The sequence below is a fragment of the Falco rusticolus genome, chromosome 11, assembly GCF_015220075.1.
Source record: "Falco rusticolus isolate bFalRus1 chromosome 11, bFalRus1.pri, whole genome shotgun sequence".
Lineage (NCBI taxonomy): Eukaryota > Metazoa > Chordata > Aves > Falconiformes > Falconidae > Falco > Falco rusticolus.
Genome location: NC_051197.1, coordinates 21,401,904 through 21,422,718, shown reverse-complemented (window position 1 = coordinate 21,422,718; position 20,815 = coordinate 21,401,904). Strand labels below are relative to the sequence as shown.

The following is a 20,815-nucleotide window of genomic DNA, read 5'->3' as shown; positions in this document are numbered from 1 at the left end:
CAGGCCCCTGTTCAAAAAGTTTGAGGACCCCTGCTCCAAAGTCTGGAACTTCATTGGAGGTACCAGCTTGCACAGAGACTATGTGCTCCTGGCTGTGCAGGGGGCAGCTTTCCACAGCATCTCTGGACCGCATCACTTTACACCTCACTTGATATTCCCCTGTGCTCATCAGATGAAGATTGCTGCTTACAGGACTTGAAAGCTGGTATGAAACAATCTTCTGTCTCTTACTCTTCTCACAACTTTCCTGTGTTGGATATACTTTTTACCAGTCTGACCAGTTTATTAGCTTTTAAAAGTCTCTGCATGCATTTAGGTGAGACTTGCTAAAGAACTAAAATCCCTGTAAGCATTCCTATGGACCATACTCAAATCACCACATGGTTCCCCCACAGAGGTACTGGGCATGTACTGACTAGCATGTTGTTACATCTAACAGCGTTGTGCATCCTGCATCACCCTTACAGAATGATTGCAACCACAAAACCTACAGACATAGCAGGTCTGAACAAAGAATGCATTTATAAGCCATGAAGGAGACAAACTGAGAGCTGCTGAGAAGGTGAAAAACTGGAAGGGGATTGTCTGTGAAAGGACCTCTTGAGGTGAGATCAAAAAGAGTGGTAAAATTAGATCCTAGTCTGAATGAAAGAAAAGAGGGAAAAAAGGCTGTAGGGCAGAGTGAAATTGAGATTGGCTGGCAAAGAAAACTGATTGGTATGTGGAAGAGCATTGTACTAGATTTCAATTGATCTTGTAGTTTCGCATTACAGATTGTGTTGTCAGGTCTAAAGAGGCTTGAACTGAAGCACTTACAGATCAATGCTTTTGCCAGCAAGCTCTTTGCTCCCTGTAAAACAGAATAATAGGATCTCATCACACCTTGCTGATATAATAAAATTAATAATTTTAAAAAGCAGTGCAAAAATGGTGAAACATAGAAAACTCAGTAAGTCAATAATTCAGTAGTTTCATCAGATAAAACTTAAGTAGTGTGCATCAGATAAAGTGATGGCCCACATCCCTTGAAGCGGGTAAAATGATTTTACTGCAGCCCTTTATCCATTGATTTAATTGTGCTGTGTGCTGAATTAAGCGGAAACTCTTTCAGAGAAGTGGTAAGTTATGATTGCATCATAGCAACTATACAGACCTGGCTCAAACTGCTATCAGGGAAGCAAACTTAATTCTTTCATTTCAGATAAGCAAGGAACTATTTTTTCGAAAAAATCCTCTTCAAATCGAAGTCGATGCACGTTTTGGTAGAAAGTTATTGTGTCCGTGCTTCAGCTGTTGATGTGTCAGAATAGAGATATAAAAGGAAAGTAGGTTTCCGTGTGGTCCAGAATGGAAAACCTTATTTTACTTAGCAGCTAATGCCCCCAGGTGGCTAGTTAGTGTATTTGACTGAAAGCCATAAAATGCGCTTTTGTTTTACCTCTAGGGAAATACCTGTTTTCGTGTAAACACATTTCCAAGCGTGAATTTTTATGTGTGACTTAAAAAAAATATAAAAAACTAGTATAAGTAGAAAGGGCTGATTCGTAGAGAGGAATAAAGACCGAAGAGAAGCATACCTAAAAAGAATATTTCTGGAGGTCAGTGGAATACATTTATCTAATTTGTAGGTTAACAGTAAGTCAATTGTTAAAATAGATAAGTATGAAACAGTGCCAAAGCTCAAGGAAAAAGAATGAATTAATTATGGAGGAAAAATAGTTATCCTACATTGTGACTTTTATCATGATTTATCTACTTTTGGATGGTAAGGAGTGTTTCAGTGACTCCACACTCCTGGGGGGGAAAAAAGCATATGCAAATTGTTTTGATAGGAAAAATTTTTACAATCTGATAGGCGTGCAGCCTTTTTGCACATCATTTGAACTCAAGCAGTGTTTTACAGTGATGATCTTGCCAGTAGCACAGAGAAACCATTTGCCTAGTGCACACATATGAAACTTGAGCAGGGAGTGACCTTCTAAAATACCACAGTTTTGCTGTATAGTTAGATTAATACCTAAGAAAACTGATTAGAAGGAGCCATGTAATAACACAGGTTCTCTTCAGACCTAGCTTCAATGGCTTATTGTTTTCAATATTACTTTGGGCTTAAAAAATGACACAGCTATCAGTATATGCCTTAGACTGCACAATATTTAATTTTCAAAATTATATGTATTTCACTTGTTTCCTCTGTTCTTAAGCAACAGAAATTCCCCTTTATAGTCTCACCATGAAGTCTCCTTTATGAAATTGCTGTTGCTTTCAGAATTACAAGCTTTCAGTTACTTCCTTGAGGTCCTGTAACAAACTATGCCAAAAAAAAGTCATCAGCTTCTTTTCATATTAGATGTTATGTTGTTCATTTGCCACTTAAAGTCATTGTCTTTGACACAGTTCAGTAGTAGATTACACGCCTTTATCTCTTCAGGCTTGCAGGAAGATTAAAACACCAGCCTGCAGCCCTCTATGTCCCTAACTGATCATATGGTTAAGCTAAAAACTTGTGCATTGCAGTAAATACAGAATTATTATGAACACACTAATAGTACTATAATTGGAGTACACTTTACAAAGAAGATGCATCTGCAGACTTTTTATAGTTCATATATCCTAATGCATTTTTTACATATTTGATATAAACACTTAACAAATTAGCATACAGTACTCTCACATAGAAGTATTTTCATTAAGGCTGTGGAACTGTTGATTATGATTTTGTCTTTCAAGGAGACTAGTATGTTTGAAAAGAGTCCTTCCAGACATGACTGTCTATGCTGAAAGAGTACTTGCACTCAAAGAGTTTTTTCCTGGTTTTCTTGGTGTTTTCCTCGTTTTCTTGCTTTGTAGCTCTCTGGCAATAACTAACACTGTCTGAAATATGAGAAGCTATAAAATGAGAAGTAAAATAGTATTCCCTCCCTTACCCACTTTGCCGTTCACAGATAAGTGATTTTTTTTTTTTCTTAAACTCCAATTACAGTTTCCAACAGAATTGTAGCTTGCATTTTCATCCCTCCTTGTGGGTTTTAATGAGGAAATTACTTCCATATATTATATTTATAACAATGCTTCAGAAGTATACACCCCATTCTGTCAATAAGCCAAGACCCTAAAATAAGATCTTAAAAATACTTAGATGTTAATTCCACTATAATCTTTATAAGTTATGAACCTAAATATTGTCAAGTATATTGGTTGCCGTAGTCACCAGAGTTTTCATACTGTGAATGTATTTGTTAGTATTTGTCATACTAATAATGTATCTTCAAGGAAGGCTGGTTTTAATCAGCATAAATTAATTAGAAATACACAAGCACTTAATGAAGTATGTACGTACTTGGGCTTACATTTTTAATAAACTCTTTAATATTTTGGGGGCTCCATGAATGGCTATTGTAAACTGAAAATATTTTCCCCCCAGCTAGGGGGAAATATCCATATTTAATTTTACACTATTGATTACATGTTATGTTTCTTCAGTGGCTGTGTACTTAGTGAGATCTCTGCTTCCCCATGACTTCCATGAGCAAGATAATACAAGCGTAACAGTGAAATAATTTGTCTTATTAGGCAAAATAGTTCATTATTGTTTTTCTCATTAAACATATCTTATGATATGCTATTACAGAGTACCTCTAAGGTTAATGCTGCTTTTATAGAAGCTGAGAAAAAAGTAGGGCACTAACAGAGCACTTACAAATGTGCTGTATTTTAGTAGACAATACTTTTTAAAGAAAATACGGTTAAACTTAATGGCTCGGACCTACTAATAAGCAACAAAAATACCAGACCCCTCCGGTCAAGGTGTTTGCCAATGCAAACACAGTATTTCTGTTCTGTGGGAGGGCAAAATTCCTGTTAGATTTTTATTAACTAATTGTCTTTTTGTGCTGCTTTGATTTGTGAGCAATTAAACTAAAGAAAAACAGAATTCGGCGAAGCCTGTGTAAGTCAGTGCAGTTTCTGCCAGCAAAAGCCCGGTTATAGCCAGTACTTATTTGTTTTCTTGATAAGAAAAGCCTGATTTTGCAAACCTGTGTACGTGAACACCTGCAAGCACGCCAGGAGCGCCGCAGGTGAGCTCCGCACGCTTTCGCAAGGACAGCCTCCCGGTGAATCCCGCGGGCCAAGGCTCTCCTTACCGAGCCGAGGCGTTCCTCAGCACCGCCGGCGTCTGCTGTCGGCAAAGAAATGACTCGCCCTTAACACATCTCACGGCACCCCAGCCCTTCGGGGGTGCCCGCTGGGCCCGGCTCACGCGAGAGCACGGAGCGCTGGCCGCGGGCGCTGCGGTGCGGCCCGGTGCGGTGCAACCCGTCCCGTCGGCGGGCCCCGCTCCCGGGGGCGGCCTCTGCCCGCCCCGGCCCGGCCCTGCGCCTCCTCGGGCGGCGGGAGGCGGTGCCGGGGCCGCCCCGCAGCCGGAGCGGCGACCGCTGCCGCGGAGGGAGGCCCGAGCGCAGGAAGGGGTGGGCTGGGCCCCGCCGCCCTGTTTGCGGGAGCGGGGCCGGAGGGCAGGGTGCAGGGCTGCCTTAGCTGAGAAGGTGCAGTAGCTCCAGGGCGCTTGGGTTGAACTGATGATAGTGAGTGCTCCAAGCGTGGGTACTGCAAGCTTTTTGAAAACTGTACATGCTTAATAGAATATGTACAGTAGCTCTGAAGCAAATTAAAGTCTAGTGAAGCTTTTAAAGCACCATGTAGCTGCTGCCTGTCATGCAAGCATTTCTGAATTGCTTTAGAGAAAACTCTTAAGCTGGCTTGCTTTGATGAGTAAAGGTAAGCTATGGCTTATTTTATCTGGGAGCCACACCAACCATGTTCCTCTTGCATCTTGTTTGCGTCTTAATGTTAGATGAATATTACTTATTTCATTTCTTTGTTAATGTGTGTAGGAGATGGCTGTATGGGAACTATTACAGTAAATGTGCTGATCCTGTGGTGGGATTTGCTTGCTGGGGTGACAAACTATTCACATTTAGGTCAACCTGCAACTTTGGGTTCTTTGTATAGATAAACTTTGCAAGGCTGGGGCCTTAAAGATTATCTGCAGAACAGCTGCCCAACACAAAGGTAAATAAACAAAGAACTGAACAGGGCAAAATCCTTGCCTCTTGTTCATTCTTAGTGGGATATATGGAAAAAAGACAAACTTATTGCATTCCTTTGTAAGATTGCTTATCCCGCTTTTTAAATAGTGTCTCTTTGATAGGAAGTAAGTACATAACAAGCTTTAAAACCATGCTGCAAATTTATACCAACTTGTGCTTTGAGAAAGAAGGTATCAAAGGTTGTGGCTTGTTTGTTGTTAGTTTTTTCCTCCTAACTGCATCAGAAGATAATTAAAATTATTACTTAATATGAGACTTTCAGAGATCTGTGGAAATACACACCTGACAAAGTAAAGGAAGCTGCAGGGTTGTTTCATTGCAACTTCACACATTTTGGTCTTACAGGTTTAGCTTGGGAAGCAGTGTGGAATGCGTGCCTGAAGTGAAGAATGGTCTTATAAATGTTTCTTTTTTGTGTGTGTTTACTGTTTCTTCTTTCAGACAAACTTCCTCTGATGAAGGTCGATACTGTTGGATGCAAGCCAAATAGAGGAAGTTACATGTAATAGAAGCTGTCTTACTATAAGTAGAAAGCCAATGGCAATTTTACAGACTTGATCACTAACAGGACTGGCTGTAAGGTAAGTACCTACGCTTAAACTGTTATAAAAATTCATTTTGAAATATACAAGCCTTGAAGTTCTCTTTGAACCTTTCCTGAGTAGAAAGGCCACAAGGCTGAGGTGTGTATGTTTTGTCTTGTGGGTATGGGTGTGTGTGTATGTGTGTTTGTATTTTAAAAGTAATGAGTTACTGTGAATGTGAACACTGCTTGTTTTCTGCCCTTGCTCAATCCAGCTGTTGTGAATGATCAGGAGAAGTTAACCCAAGCTCTTTTCTTGAACTCAGAGGGAAGGTGACTCTTGGACAGCAAGGCTGCCCGCTTTTGCTTTGTAAGAGTATATTTCTAAAAGGGCATGGCTCAAACACCTTCTGTTAATACACCTTATTAGACACCTCAGCGTTAATACACCTTAGACAGCTGTTTCCTTTTCTGTTTGCCATCCTGTCTGATGATGCTCAAGAGAAAAAGTTCTGGCTATGCTAGTTTTTGTATCTTTGAGTTGGCAATATATTTGCCTTGTGTCTCCTCTGCTCTTCCTCTCTGAAACTAGTTTTAGATGTTGTGTTCTGCAGCTAATGAAGTTCTGTTAAACAGCTGAAAGAAAATTTCTGTGAAGAGATCCTGAGGTTTTGTGTGAACATTGTGCTCTTAAGGAATTAGGCTACCAGGGCTCTTTCAGCTGTTAATACCTACAGGGACTGCGGGAGTTTTTTCAACACAAGCAGGAGTAATTTATTGCTCTTCATTTATCCAAATCCAGTTACTGTAAGACTGCAAGATGTAACCAGGAGAACAATTTTCCATGTATACTAAATATTTCGAAAAGATTCTCACAAAATTTTGGTATGATTGCTTCAGGCTTTAAAAGCTTCTGTTCCTGAAATTGTAGCACTTCTCTTTGTTTTGTTTTGTTTTCCAACCATTTCTTATTTTTCCTTTCTCCCTCCTGAGGAGGAGGAGATCACTCCTGGATGAATGGGATGATAAATTCTAAACGTTCAGACAAATGTAGCTGTATTACATTGCTACCAGCTTCTGTGAAGTTTCAACGTTTATGAGCAAACCTGTATTTCTCTTTGCAATTTGCCTTGCCAGGCAGAATCTCTTGAGGTTAAGCCACAGATAATTACCTTGGCCTTTGACCATTAATGTTTGAATTATCACAGAGGTGTTCTTGTCTTGTCATAGTCCATCATAAGTATGAAGAATGCTAGCTACTTTATCTCCATTCATACTAATGGAAATGGTTGTTTCTAGTTCACTTTTCAGGAATACCTGAACTTTTTTTTTTGGTTGCTCTTATTTAAGTAACTGTTCTGTATCCTACTACTGTTGGAATAATTGGCCATGAGTGGAGTACCTTTGGGACACCTGTTATGATTTTTCTACGTGACCTTCCTTCAGTTTTCTGGTGGGTTGTATGCAATGTAAGTTCCTAAAAAAGGGTGCTCTAACAAAAAGCTCTGTTTCTGTCTTGAGTTCTCACCTGCCCAGCAAACATATAAAATAACTTGGTAGTATAATTCAATAAATGCTTGACTAAAGTTTCAGATTATAAGTCAGCTGTTAGTATTGAGCAATCTCTGTATTAAATTGAATTTTACTGTTATAATCAACTTCTGTATGAAGTAAATATTGACATTCTGATTACTCAGCTTCCTTGGGAAAGCTTCACTTCTTTCTAAAGTGTTTTGCCCAACTAAGACAAGCGTGATGAGATGATGACTGCTGCTAGTTTTTTTTTTTTATTATTATTTTTTGCTTTCTGTTAATTAGAAGGCTGTATTAGAAATGGCTTCAAGTACACAATTATCTTCCTCCCTCTCTCTGCCCCAAGAGCGACATGATATTTGAAACACAACTAGAATTACAGGTAGTGAAGAAGTTTCTTTGAACAAGCTTGTTCTGAAGCTTTCTTTCATGCCAGGGCCTTTGAGTTATGTATTATAATGAAGATTTAAGTAGGAAGGGGGAGGGAGAGACTAACAAATTTGCAGTCATGCTTCAAACTAATGAGTATTAAAATATTTTTTTTCCATCCTAAGGAAAGATATGAAACACTGGTTTGAATAACTGTCTTATATTGTAATGGTGTGATATGCGCTAGTATGTATATCTGTAGAGAAAGGCCTTCTGGATCTTATGCTGTCTTTGGTAGTATATAATGTATTGAAAAGTGTGTGTAGTACAAGATGAAGTAGAATCAACAATCAATGTTATGTGTTCGTTCTGGCTATGAAGCTAGTATGCTCTGTAGCACATCCTTGCAACCTTGACTGGTGCATTTACTGATGCATGCTATCACATGCAGACAGGATAGAGGAAGATTATATGTACTCTCAGGCCCATGGTTAACTCAAGCATTTCAGTGTAATGCATTTATCTTGGAAAACAAGTGACTGGGTAGTGCAGGAATCCTTAAACTCAACTCCCTTCTTGTTGTTCTTCCAGGCTGTTCAAATGATAGTAAGTTAACAAAAACACTGGAGAGCTGCCTGTTGAAAAATGCTGCAGGAATTATCTTTTATGTTTTTTTAACATCATTATGCCTCAGTCTTGAAGTCAATTATTTCTGTTCCTCTTTATTACAGGGAATTTGACTGCTAATCTGTAGGCTGTCACCAATGATTTGTATTTCAGAGGGTTATAAATGAGGCACTATGGCCAAAGCCTCTTAATACAGTTTTCAAGCAAAATCTTATCAAGGAGGAAGGACCGGAGGGTATAGGTAATAGCAGGCAGTTCTGCAGCTTACACACCTCAAGACTTGAGTTAACATGGATTCTAATTTTGGATCTAGCTTTAGAGAGAATACTTGGTGATTTAAGGTTTTTGACACAGTTTATGTTCTTATCTAGAAAATATGATTTTGTGGAGATGTGCTGATTCATCTTTATTGGCACGCAGATTAACAGTGGGGTTTTTAATTTGGCTGCATTTCTGGGACGAGTAGAATAGTAGAGTAACAGTTCTATAAGATATGATAGCTTTGAGTCTCTCGGGTCCTTCTTAATAACAGGCAGAAAACTGTTTTTGTTTTTACTTTATTCTTTAAAAGGCATTTATTCTTTTGTGGTAAGGTTAAGCACGATTCACGTATGACACTTCAACTTTCCTGAACCTAACCTCTCTGTAATAAATCTTTTCTATGCCATTAATCCTAACACTTTTTGTTTGGGGTTGTACTTCTGTATGTAGTTGTGAGATTTAGTTGTCGTCTTCTGTTTTTCCTGCTAAGGGGGATATCTGAAAAAAGTCACATATTCTGCAGTTTGTTCACTTATTACAAACCTGATTCCTTTACCTCTGTGTACAGTTAGTTAAAATTTTAAAGCTAGTTACTCCAATTTAAAATAACTGTTCTGCATTGTGGTATATATGATGTGCTAAATATCTAACAATGCAGTCATTCCTGTCAAGATCACTTGGAGGGAAATAACACTATTGTGGCTGTAGAACTCAAATCAGAAGAGAGGAAACCATGTAATCTTACAGAAGAAAAGGTGACTTTTACATAGGAGTGACATGTTGCTTACCAGTGGCTGCCCTTACTTGGTTGGTTGGCTTTGGTTTTGGTGGTGGTTTTTTTTGGCAAAGCAGATGATTTATTGTGCAAATACTTGGCTGAGGATGAATATAATTATTTATTGATCTTCAGCCTGAGTATAAAGATACTGTTTATTTTCTCTTCTCAGAGTTGCTTATTGCTGGTTCATTAGTTTAACTAGGTATATTCCTTAGTTTTTTTTTTTAATATTGTTCATTTTTGAACTACTAGTGATATGTGCTCAGCTTTCCTTCTCACTTTTTCCTTCTCTTGGCCAGACTGTCATATTCATGAGGGCATGACGTACTGTTTTGTGCTCTTATAACAGGTACTTTTTTTAGAGCTAAAGGAAAAATCTTCACCTGCATATATGAGGAAGTTCTGGCTGTTTCTTGGATTTCCCCTCTTCCATCCTGCATATTCAGGTTTTGTGCCCTTGTCTTTCTTGCACATTATGATTAGTATGAGGCTTGTTTTGAACAGGTCTTGGCTGAAAGGCAAAGGTATATGTGCATTTGTAAGAGGAGGTAGGGAGGCACAGTAAGATCCTAGCTGTAGTAGGGGCAGCAGATGAACGATTGAAGAACATCTGGTTTTGGCTATTCCAGCCTACTATTTTAAATATGAAATTCTGCTGTCTAATAAAAAGAGAGTTACTATGGTATTTGAGTTACAGTCCAGAGTTCTTTAATCTGTAATTAAGGAATACTTTCTTAGAGCTTGACTTCTCTATACTATTTACCTGTTTTGTCTGCAGTAATGCTTTAGAGGAGATGTTTCCTAAAAATACAAAATGAAGCTTCAACCGCAGAATGACTGGTGTTAGAAGAATGCTTCCCATGTTCCCTCTGCCTCTTTTGCTGTGGAAGTGGAGAACGTAGAGTACCACAATGTATTTCCAGATTAGAGGAGGAAAGAGACTTCTCAAGGCAATTGAATAAGTGTTGTTTGATTAAGAAGGCAAAATTTTAATATGGAAATTGTTATTCTTTATAGGATCTAGCCCTTACTGTTGAACATGCATAGAGAAGATTGCTCTTCTACAGTTAACTGTTTAAAAAATAAAAAATGTTTTTAAAAATTGCTCTTCAGTACAGTACTACTTTCAGATTTTGGCCTTTTCCAGTAGTTTCATCTCTGCTTCTTCTTCTTTGTCTGCCAGCTTTTGAGTTGGCTGAGTCTGCCAAAGAATATTTCTTGTTTCATTTTAAATCCCTACCACATCCTCTGTTACTTATACTAGAATACTACTTTTTTTTTTTCTTGTCTCTGTGGTATGCAGCCTTATCTCTTCTGCCAGCAACTTGTTTTGAGGATTTCACTGGTGTATGTGTAAAACTGCTTTAATGCCACCATTGCAATGAACCTTAGGCTTCTTTACCTTACGAATAAAATCATATTGATGTAGATTTGTGACAGTTTGGAGAAGTATTTGAACTAGAAGGAAGAACTTACTTTAACAAGAAGTTAAAGATGATATCACAATTTTATCTTGATTAATTGGGAGGAGGAGCTGAGTGTTGGGTGGTTTTTTTTCTTTTTTTTTCTAGTTCCTGAAATGTAACTGTTCCACCCCCTCTCCCCTCTGAATTTTTCTTCTATTTACTGTTGTAAAGTTGTTGAGGAGCTATTATGTTGAGGTATAAATGTAGCATTGCCCTGGCTATTGTGGATTTTTAGCACTGAAGGTACAAGGACTTTGGAAAAGTTAATACCGATGACTCTTAGAGAGCATGTAAAACTAATGGCACGCCTTGTCTTCATTTGACTTTTTTTGGGTATCAAAGTTCAGTCTGAAATGGCTCTGTACCTTTTTTATCCTCGTGTCCATGCATGCTGTCAGGGAACTTCATAACCTCATGCTTCTTATCACTTGGTGCAAAATGGGCATGGCTTCTCCAGAAAGCAGACCTATTTGCCTGGTGTATGTTCCACAAGAGCTGATAACCCCCTTCTTGTGCCTAACGATTTAAAGAAAGTTTATCTCTGTTCTCCTGGCCTTTTAGACGTGCAAATGCTTTTTCTTGTTGGTTAAGGTGTTCTGTGTAAACAACAATAAAACTGTAAACCCTGTGTGCTGCTGAGTAACAAAACAATTACCACAGCTCTTTTGAAAAAAGTATTGTAGCAAAGCAAAACGTTATATAATGAATGCTGGGATTAGGGGTTCATGTAACTGGTTTAGGCTCTTTGTCTCCCACATGTTTTTTGTGCATACCGTTCCCTTAATGAGAGTGTGACAAGCAATGATATTGTTTGACTAATTGTCTGGAGGCCTAATATCCAAAAGAAAGAGTTCAAAGGAAAAGTCTTGTGCTTATCTGCAGCAAACATGCATGTTACTTTGTCTAAATCTTTATACCAAATTCACACTGTTTTTGCATGTATAAAATCTTTCTCATATTTGACATCTTTAGTTTCCCTGCAGAAAGAAGAACTTGTTACCTGGGAATTATTTGTCATATGTGAAGAAATAGACACGAGTTGTGGAAACAAAAGGCAATCTGTAATGATGCACAATTTGGAGCTATGATTAATAAAAGAGTGGGCTTGATACTAGCAGTTTAGTTCCTCAGTACTGTGGATGTTTATACATCAATGAAACATTTAAGATCCATCTCTCCTGTGCAGATGTTTGAGGGACTTGGACTTTCTGAGAGAGAGAATGGGAGAGGCGTAAGCAAAAGAAATTTAAAAAGTTGTGTCAAAACGCACTGAGAGAAATCATCCAGTGGATGGAGGGAACCATCTATTACCTGTACTCTCTTGTTGGCCTGAGATATGGTATCTGTGAACATTCTTGCAAAGTCTGGCAGTTATCAGAAGTGCACATTACTTTTAGCTTCTGCAGCTGGGAGTGGTGTCTTCTCATGCATACTTTTGTTTTAAACATGTTTTTAAAGTTTAGTATTCAACTGACTCTTCTAAAGATGAGTGGTGACCTGTAAAATTGCCTGTGACTCATACTTTATATAGATGGAGCTGCCTGGCCTTGCTTTTGCTGTTTGGATGTTTATTTGCTTCTATGCATCCATGGATAGCTATCCAAGTGGAAAAGTAAGAGAAGCCTGCACTAGCATGATACCTTGTCATGGTAGCTCTCCAAGGCTGTCACCTGAGCATACCATTGCAGTGAATGGGACTGAATTTAAACCAGGGGACAACATAGAAGGTATGTAGCTGAGGAGCTTAATTTACTGTTTCTTTGTGTTGTTCTATCTATCTTCGTAGTTCTATCTAACTAGATCTATCTAAGCAGTTGAATCTTGTTCAGGTTGATCCATTTAGCAGTCATTCAGTACTTGTAAAATGAGCTTCTGGTGGTCACTGTTGAAATATTCCATTCTTCCTCTGGAGAATATTTCAACTTATTTTTGTCTTTGTTCTTGCTTCAGTTCTTCTGTCTGGACCAGATTTTGAAGGGTTTTTCATACAAGCCCGGGATGCAGAACACCTGGATAGCCCTGCAGTTGGTTCTTTCATGTTAGCTGACCGGAGACTTTCTCAGCTTCTGACATGTGGCCGTACCAAGGTATACTGTAAAATGGGATATCAGGCACTGAGGTGTTTATACTAGTAATCTTTGAGCTCAGTGTCTCACAAAATTGGTCCAACTTGCAGTATAGAGGCATAGCTCACTGCAACTCTGTCAGACTAGGTGGCTATTGACTGCTGCAGGAAGATGCAGCATTCTTAACATAACTTTTACTTGTGCACAATGAACTTAGTGTGTTCCTGGTTATTTTTGTACTTAATATTAAAAAGAGGAGGGCATGCTTTATTTGCTTTGAAGAGAAGAGCCATCAGTCGTTTTTCATGCTTGAGGACAGAGAAAATGTCTTACAGGAAGGAAAGCGTAGGGCAGTTGTTGTAAGCAAGTGCTAGAATAGGCTATTATCTTTAGCATTGCTCTGTCAGCAACTGTTAGTGGAGCCTTCATAGTAACAGGTTAGATCACAATCTTAATACCAGTTTTAGATAAATTGATTCTGCCTCATGCAAGAGATGTGAACTCTGACCAGTGTTTCAGTAACCCACTTGAACTTCATGAACGTTTATGGTGTCATCTGAGCTAGTGTGGACAAAGTTCTCAGTCTGCCTAGATGTATTTTTTTCTCTCCACTTCTGCCACCTGTCCCCCAGTGGCATCCAAGTAGTGCATTCATCAGTGCTGTAGAGCCATGGGGATTCTGGATTGTGCCCTCTGTGTGCAGAGGACTTAGTTCAGTGCTGTGTCTGATTTATCTTGTGTGAATAACTGTCTGACCCCAAGACTACTTTTGCTTTTTGTCCTCTGGAATACTAGTTCTGGTCTCTGTACAATCATTGCACTGTCCCTTCATGTTCTTACTATCAAAAATCGGAGTGTTATCTTACTGTCAAAAAAAATGGAGTGTTATTACACCATTTCTGCATAAACGGTGCAGGGACCTCTGTCTCGTCAGTGGAGTTTTCCAGATTGAAAGACCTCTAGTTCTTCCTTTTAGCATTAAAGTTTGTTAGTATGTGTAAGTTTCAGTAGTAGACTTCATTCAAGTTGATCACGACTGACTGGGGAAAAGCCAGTTGTGCTGGGTTTGTGCAGCGCAAGAGTGCAGTGTCTGTGTAGCTGCAGCCTGTGATGACTGAAATCTCCTTATTGCATTTCCACTGTATAACCCTTTATTTGTGTGTTTTCAGAATTCAGCTGTCAGTCACACAAGTAAAGCGAAAAAGAAAAACATAAAAGTTTATTGGATTGCTCCTGGAGATGCACCAAGACGTGTACAGTTTCTGTAAGTTTATTAAAATGCAAATAAGGTTAACCTGTGTCAAAATAGTGGCCAGCAACTGAGAAGTATCCTTGGACTAACGGCCTGAAAAGTCCACACCTCTTGCTTGCTGCAGAGTCTACACTGATGCAGACGCTTGTTCTTTAGGGAAAGCTTGGAGATGATTATGTTGATTTTTGTTTTGGGGGTTTTTGTGGGGAGAGTAGAAGGGGATTCAGAGATTAGTTTCTTTAGTGTTTTTTTAATGTTTCTAGTTAACTGCTCGCTTCTCATGCCTGTAATATACAGTATTAAGAATCTTTCTTCTGTGCTTGTATCTAACAAAATGGTAGATATACCTTTCAGTTACACTACTATAAAAGCTATTGGGTACAAGCTATACAGCTCTTCTCTGAGGTTGTAATCTGTGCTACAGACGTGAATGTTTCTTATGTCCAGTAGAGCATGCATTAGTATGTTTTAAAATTATTTTTCCACTGAGATATTTTCTTACTTTAATCCCTAAAATGGTAGACATCTACATAAAGATGGGGATTTTACAGATTAGTACAAACTATAGAAACTTTTTCTTTTTCTTTTTTCTTAAAGTAACAATCAGCTGTTGATGTATACAATAATGACTCTGTGCGTTGTGTTTTTTAAGAGCCACAGTTGTGAAGAAATACAAGACTTTCTGGGTGAAGATTCCTGGTCCCATCATTTCTCAGCCTAACGCACTGTCCCCAACAACACCCTTGCATGCGACATCAGTGGCTCTATCAACTTCACACCCGGTTTCCTATTTATCAAAGCCAGTAAGTAATTATAAACCTAAATAAGGCTATCTGTAATGCTTGTGGTCAATGGAATTTAATGAAATCACATCAATACAGCCTAATGACAGAAAGGGAGAGATGATGGATGAGTAACTTGGATATCAGAGACTAAGAACATGGACAGCTATCCTCTTGTGTTAGTTGAGTTGCCTGAACTTACGTGGGTTAAATGTTGTCATGCCACATGGATCAGGAGTTTTACAGAACATTTAGGACTTAGTGGTCAGAAAATATTATGCATACCTGGGAAGAGAGATGGGAAAAGACTTGCTCTGGTCTTGACTGATTACTTCACATGTAATAACTGCAGGCTCAGAAACATCCTTCTATGAATTAGTCTGTGTTACTGACTTCCAATACTGTTTCTTGAATGGATTGAGCAAGCATCACTGTTTGATCCAGAATAAGCATGACTTTTAATCCATGTATTTTCTCATTGTGCATCAGTGGAGTTCCTGTTTTAAAAAGGAAGTTAAAAACTTGTATTCCCTTCTTTTCTCCTTCATCCTACAGCTGATAGTACCTCTCTCAAAATTAAACCAGGGGAAGTTTCTCTAAAGTTTTGACTTTCTGTCAAAAGTTATTCTATTATAATGTCTCTAAAGTTAAAATTCCACTTGAGTAAAAGTACAGCTTGAAATGCACTATCTAGTTTACCTACTAGTCCTGGGTTATTTGTAGGAATGGGTTAAGAGATTGGTAGGTAGACATAGATAGCATTTTTTTGCTATTCCTTGTATGCTTTATTCTGGAAATGGGGTAGAAAGGGAGGAAGAAGAGAGAAACTCTCATTGCTTACAACTTGTTTCCTTAATTGTCTAGTTTGATGCTTCACATTGTGGCAGTATGAAGTTCTGTATCAGGAACCCTTCAAACTGTGATCCTGAAAGTACTTCCTGTTTTTTTCTGTCCTTCCAACAAGAGAAGAGTTCAGTATTTATTGAAATGAGTGGTCCAAGTGAAGGATATCTAGCATTTGCATTGTCCCATGACCAGTGGATGGTGAGTGTCCTATTCTCCTGTTTTAGTTGCTTTTGTGATCTTAATGTAAGTTTGAATGTTATTCTAGCAAAACATGCATATGGGAAACTGAAATGCGGCTAGATGTCACACAAAGTAACTTCTCTGCCGTAGTGCTGAAGCACGGGTGGCCTTTTATAGGTGGATGTTCAGTTTTAGCTCAGGACAGACTATTTACAGTGGAATTTCCCTGTGGATATCTGCCTTAGCAGAATCCAACCTGTCCGATTGCACAGTAGCTGACTGGAATTCCTGGTTAGATCCATCTATCTTTGTTACCTAGCCAAAAACCCTTACCTGTCAGAAGCCGAGAATACCATTTACATTTCATCATTGTTTGTACAGGAGTGACCCCATTCAATCTTAAAAAGTGTTTAGAGATCCTTTTTTCTAATTGGTGTTATATTTAAGGGATGATGCTGTTGACAAATGCATAATCCATAAACTGTTACACAAACGAAATGCTGTTTATATTAATGTCCCTAATTCAAGAACCCTTGGTTCTTAACAATACCTTTACACCTTTTTAACTAAAAAGGATTTTTAAGTAACATCAACATCCATCTCTATCTTACCTGGTTAATTTAATAAATTCTAAATAATTAAAGAAACTTCTGATAATATGGTTGTTACCCTGGGAGGAAGGAAGCGTAAATCAGTGTGCCTTACTATGTGTCATCTGTTTGACTTAATGTGGTTTCTCTGTAATACTGAAGTGTTTGAAAGCTGGGAAATAATAGCTTGACAGCTAGAGAAATCTGTCTCAGATCTTGTTGCATGTATTAAATCAAAAAGCTTTTGGAGAGTGCCAGTAGTGATTTTTTAATAGGCTATAAATACATTTTTCTTTTAAACTCTCTCCAGGGTGGTGATGATGCATATCTGTGTGTTAATGAGGACCATCATGTTCATGTAAGCGCTGCCTGTCTGAAGGGGCGAAGTCCTCCTGTTTTGGATTCAGAGGTATGTTTGAAAATGACAAAGACACTTTGACAAATGTAGTTTTGAGATGATGAATGGTATGCTGCTGCTTTGTGCTTTTATTTTGTATAGCAGCTGTAAATAGTAAGGTGGAAATCTACACTAAACTTTGGAAGTCTAAATTTAATTTTCAAAATTAAGTCATGTGGTGTGAGCTTACTCTGTTGAGGAGCTATGCCCATTATTACTCTGTCCCTTTGCTAGGGCTGCAGTTGCAATAGATGTATCTTGGCTGAAAGGTTTGAAAGGTAGGGGAGATTTTCATAAGCTGGAAAAATTGGTGGTAATAAGTTCAACCCTTATGTTGCAGTGTTGACTTACTGACATACCTTCTAAGTTGGTATGCAAGAGACTTTAATCGTCCCCCTCTCCCGCCCCGATATCACCGCCAATCTTTGTGCACCAGTGACGCTCTTGTCTTTTGCAGGATAACTTACAAGCCAATTACCTAGTCTTTTCAGACTGGCAGAGTATTAAATATATCCTGTTTCACAGAATCCCCTTGAAGATGTGTCATGGAGGCTTGTGGATGGTGTTCTTCAATGTTCTTTCAGAAGGAATATTCGTCTTCCTTCTTATAAAGACAGATTTAATCTGGATGCCAGTTACTACATCTTTCTGGCAGATGGGGAAGCTAGTGAAGGTAAACTTGACTTACATATGGTGGCTTTTCTTTGAACAGCTCTAAATGAGTTAGTAACCCTTATGTAAGGTATGGCTTAGCTGAGAATTAGTATCTGAACTAAGGTTTCCAAGGATGAGGAACTTAATCCAGTCATCCTTACCTCTCTGGATCATGGGTTTGCTTTTGGAAGTTGTAGTAAGCTTATTGATATATGTGTGTTGTGTGCCCTCTTGATGCTAGGAACTGGTAGCTTCTTGAGAGCTGGCCCCATCTCTTTTAAACAAGACTAGCATCAGAGGGAATTATTCTTCACATCTTGTGCATGTAGTGAAGAAAACTATTTCCTGTAGAGGGGTGAGTTTGTTCTTGTACATTGATTACACAGGACAGCTTAGATGACATCTTAATCATTTAGTTTTTATGACTATGTTCAGTGGTCACAACAGAACATGCGTTCATAAATGAGTGGGCACACAAGTGCAGTGGCTTTCATCAGCTATATATAAACCACTTTGTCACTGCTTAGGTGGACTAATACACAAACATCGTCGTCAGCCTCTGATCACCAATGGAAGGTACAATGTCACAGGCCTTCCTCAGGATATTGGAGGCTCCCGGTCCCCACGACTCATCAAGGCTCATGGTAAGCTGCAATGTCTACTTGTATCTTTCAGTTCTAGACTTGCTGAGACTGGAGAGTTAAGTTTTCCTTATTACTGTAGAGTAGGTATTTATTCTTGTCTTTCTGGCCCTCATGTTCTGTGTACTGTTGGCTAGCAAGCAAGATTTGAGGCTGAGAAGACAGAGTAAATTATTAATAATTTTTCATTTCAAGAACAGCGTTATAAGAATCTTTTTGCCCAGGAAAATGAACATGCATTTACCTTTTCTCTTACATTTATAATTGCGACTTGTTCCTGTTTACCTCTTTCTCTCTAGTTTAATTTGTTCTAGTTGCATTATTGGTTTAATTCCATTTGAAATGAGAAACCCCTCAACTGATATTCTAGAGCCATTGAAGTTAATGAGAATTTTTCTCTCATGGTACTGGACCTCAAAGCAGGCCCGTGAGAGAACTATCACTAATTCTTTGTAAAACAAATTTAATTGTTTTAAGTTTGGGATTTAAAAAGAGGATGAAATGTCAACTTCTATCTTCTGATGTCAAAGTTGGTGACAGAACAGCATCTCTTATCAGTATATACTGGCTGTACTGGTGCATATGAAATACACAGTAGCCAGAGCTGATCTATTGTGGTATGTAGGCATAGTGTGATTATCTTTTATGTAGATGTTTCTGCCCTCTAGCAAGATAAATGCTATAAAGTTGTACTCTGAATCAGGTGATTAAAAACTTAGCACTGGTAAATTCTGTGTCTATGTGTATGGACTAAACTTTTACACGGTCTTTGAAGCTGTATTCTTATGCAGCTAAATTACTCATGTTTACCTTGTAATTTTTTCAATTTTCAGGAGTGCTGATGTTTGTTGCTTGGATTACCACAGTTAGTATTGGTGTTATTGTTGCACGATTCTTCAAACCTGTCTGGTCTCATTCATTCCTGTTTGGAAAGGAGATGTGGTTTCAGGTGGGCAAAATCTCCACATATCTCTAGCTGTATTTTGTAGTTTTATTGTAAGCAGAATTGTAAACCTGCTAGTTCCAAGAAATAGGAGATTAAACTTGGTGTGATTTTTTTTCTTTCTTTAATTTTAAAAAATGGAGCATTACAAATCAGAAGTTTGTCTACTTCACTTGTAAAAGCAAAGTCTAAAGAGGACACTAAGAACATCTTTAACTGTAGATCTGCTAAATGTATTTTAACTGTGTATTAAGAAAGCTGTACAGTTTCTAAAAGCAAACTTGACTTTTCTAGATACATCGTATGCTGATGTTGACCACGGTCATGCTTACAAGCATTTCTTTTGTGTTGCCTTTTATATACCGAGGAGGCTGGAGCCAGGTAAGTGTGTGCTTCTGTTTTGCTTAACTTAAATGTAAAGGTTGGACCAAATGAATGAGAAGGAGGTCCACTGATGACTGAAGCATTACAACTGTTGCTGTGGAAATTGCTGTGAAAGCTGTCCTTAAGTAGGCTAACTTCAAATTCTAGCAACACAGAAGAATGTTGTTTCCTTTAAATACAATTGAAAAACTTCAGTATTTTTCTCTTAAATAAAGTTCTTGCTCACACTTTCTTTATGTGCATAGGTAAGTCTTCCCATTTCCTTGGAGAACTTGAATTTGGGAGGGGAGTGAGGATGGGACAACTGACTTATTAATGTGGTAAACCTGCTGGGAATAAATGTTGTTATGGACTTGGACTTGAGTAACTGTATCCAGTGATTAAGCTTAGTCTGGATCATTAGAGAGATAGAGTTTGTATACCTGTTAGTGTGACCTGTACAATATTTGGTGCAAAGTGATATCAGAAATTGGAAAGTATAGAGAATATTTGAGTTAAAGGTGGGATGATGTGGCCACAGGTATGAGTTAGGAACTAGGGAAATTGAGTAAGATGTTTTAGGATTAAGATTAGAACAGATAAGGTGAGAGGGGAGACCAGTGCTGGGAGGAGTTATGAAACAGGCCTCTCCTGAAGATTCAGAATTGAGGATGAAGAGCTTGTAGCATAGCTTCAGCTGGAAGAATTTCTCAGTACAGCAAAAAGATGAGACAAACCCTGGACCGATTTACCAGCGTCTCATCCTGCCAAGGAGAACAATCTCCATCTAGCTGCAGGGCAGCTTACTGTGTCCTGTCACTTCTGCCAGTCTAAACACAATGTTGCTCCACTATTGTAACTTAGTAACACAAGCATAAATAAAATTATCAACTTCTTGGTATTTTTTCTGTATTTTTATATAGGTATGATATTAAAGAAAAATGTTCTCTGTTTAGCAAGCAGGTTTTCATCCCTATCTTGGCTGTACTGTGATGGCTCTGACAATCTTTCAACCACTTATGGCAGGTTTCAGACCATCTCGTCATGCACCAAGGTACTCACAACTAACTCATTAAGTTATAGCCGCAAGTTATATGACTGTTTCTTTAAAAATTCTTTTTTTTTTTCTGAAAAGTTATCTTTTAAGTAGGTAATAATGTTCTTTGATTTCAATATCCCAAGCTACAGAATCAATAAAATGCTCTTAATTGTTTTGTAGGAGACCATTGTTTAACTGGTTTCACTGGAGTACTGGTACAACAGCTAGAATACTAGCTGGTGAGTAGAAGTTAATAGTTACAACTATGCAACTCCCTTTGAAGAGATTTAAAGGACTTCTGTTTGTTGTCTGGGCTATTGCTTGTCTAAAACATCTATGGATATCCAGTCCAGGTATTTTTGAAGATTCTTTTTCTTGCTGGCCATCTTCTGTGTGA

At 38.4% G+C, this 20,815-nt stretch overlaps 1 protein-coding gene across 3 annotated transcripts in view; it reads left to right on the top strand.

Annotated features, from left to right (window-relative positions):
• The window catches only part of FRRS1 (ferric chelate reductase 1), a 32,264-nt gene that overhangs the window by 4,669 nt on the left and 6,780 nt on the right, over positions 1 to 20,815 (top strand). The window contains exons 1-15 of one of the 3 annotated variants that reach the window (XM_037403647.1): positions 4,473 to 4,776; positions 5,550 to 5,689; positions 9,549 to 9,645; positions 12,197 to 12,392; positions 12,616 to 12,752; positions 13,901 to 13,995; positions 14,636 to 14,786; positions 15,630 to 15,809; positions 16,692 to 16,790; positions 17,304 to 17,451; positions 17,960 to 18,076; positions 18,907 to 19,022; positions 19,311 to 19,397; positions 20,336 to 20,433; positions 20,599 to 20,657. In XM_037403647.1, coding sequence (XP_037259544.1) covers positions 12,197 to 12,392; positions 12,616 to 12,752; positions 13,901 to 13,995; positions 14,636 to 14,786; positions 15,630 to 15,809; positions 16,692 to 16,790; positions 17,304 to 17,451; positions 17,960 to 18,076; positions 18,907 to 19,022; positions 19,311 to 19,397; positions 20,336 to 20,433; positions 20,599 to 20,657 — 1,483 coding nt within the window. In that variant the 5' untranslated portion in view covers positions 4,473 to 4,776; positions 5,550 to 5,689; positions 9,549 to 9,645. Of the gene's footprint in view, positions 1 to 4,472; positions 4,777 to 5,549; positions 5,690 to 9,548; positions 9,646 to 12,196; positions 12,393 to 12,615; positions 12,753 to 13,900; positions 13,996 to 14,635; positions 14,787 to 15,629; positions 15,810 to 16,691; positions 16,791 to 17,303; positions 17,452 to 17,959; positions 18,077 to 18,906; positions 19,023 to 19,310; positions 19,398 to 20,335; positions 20,434 to 20,598; positions 20,658 to 20,815 lie in introns of those variants that run through there. The other 2 variants (XM_037403645.1, XM_037403646.1) reach the window with 2 other exon arrangements.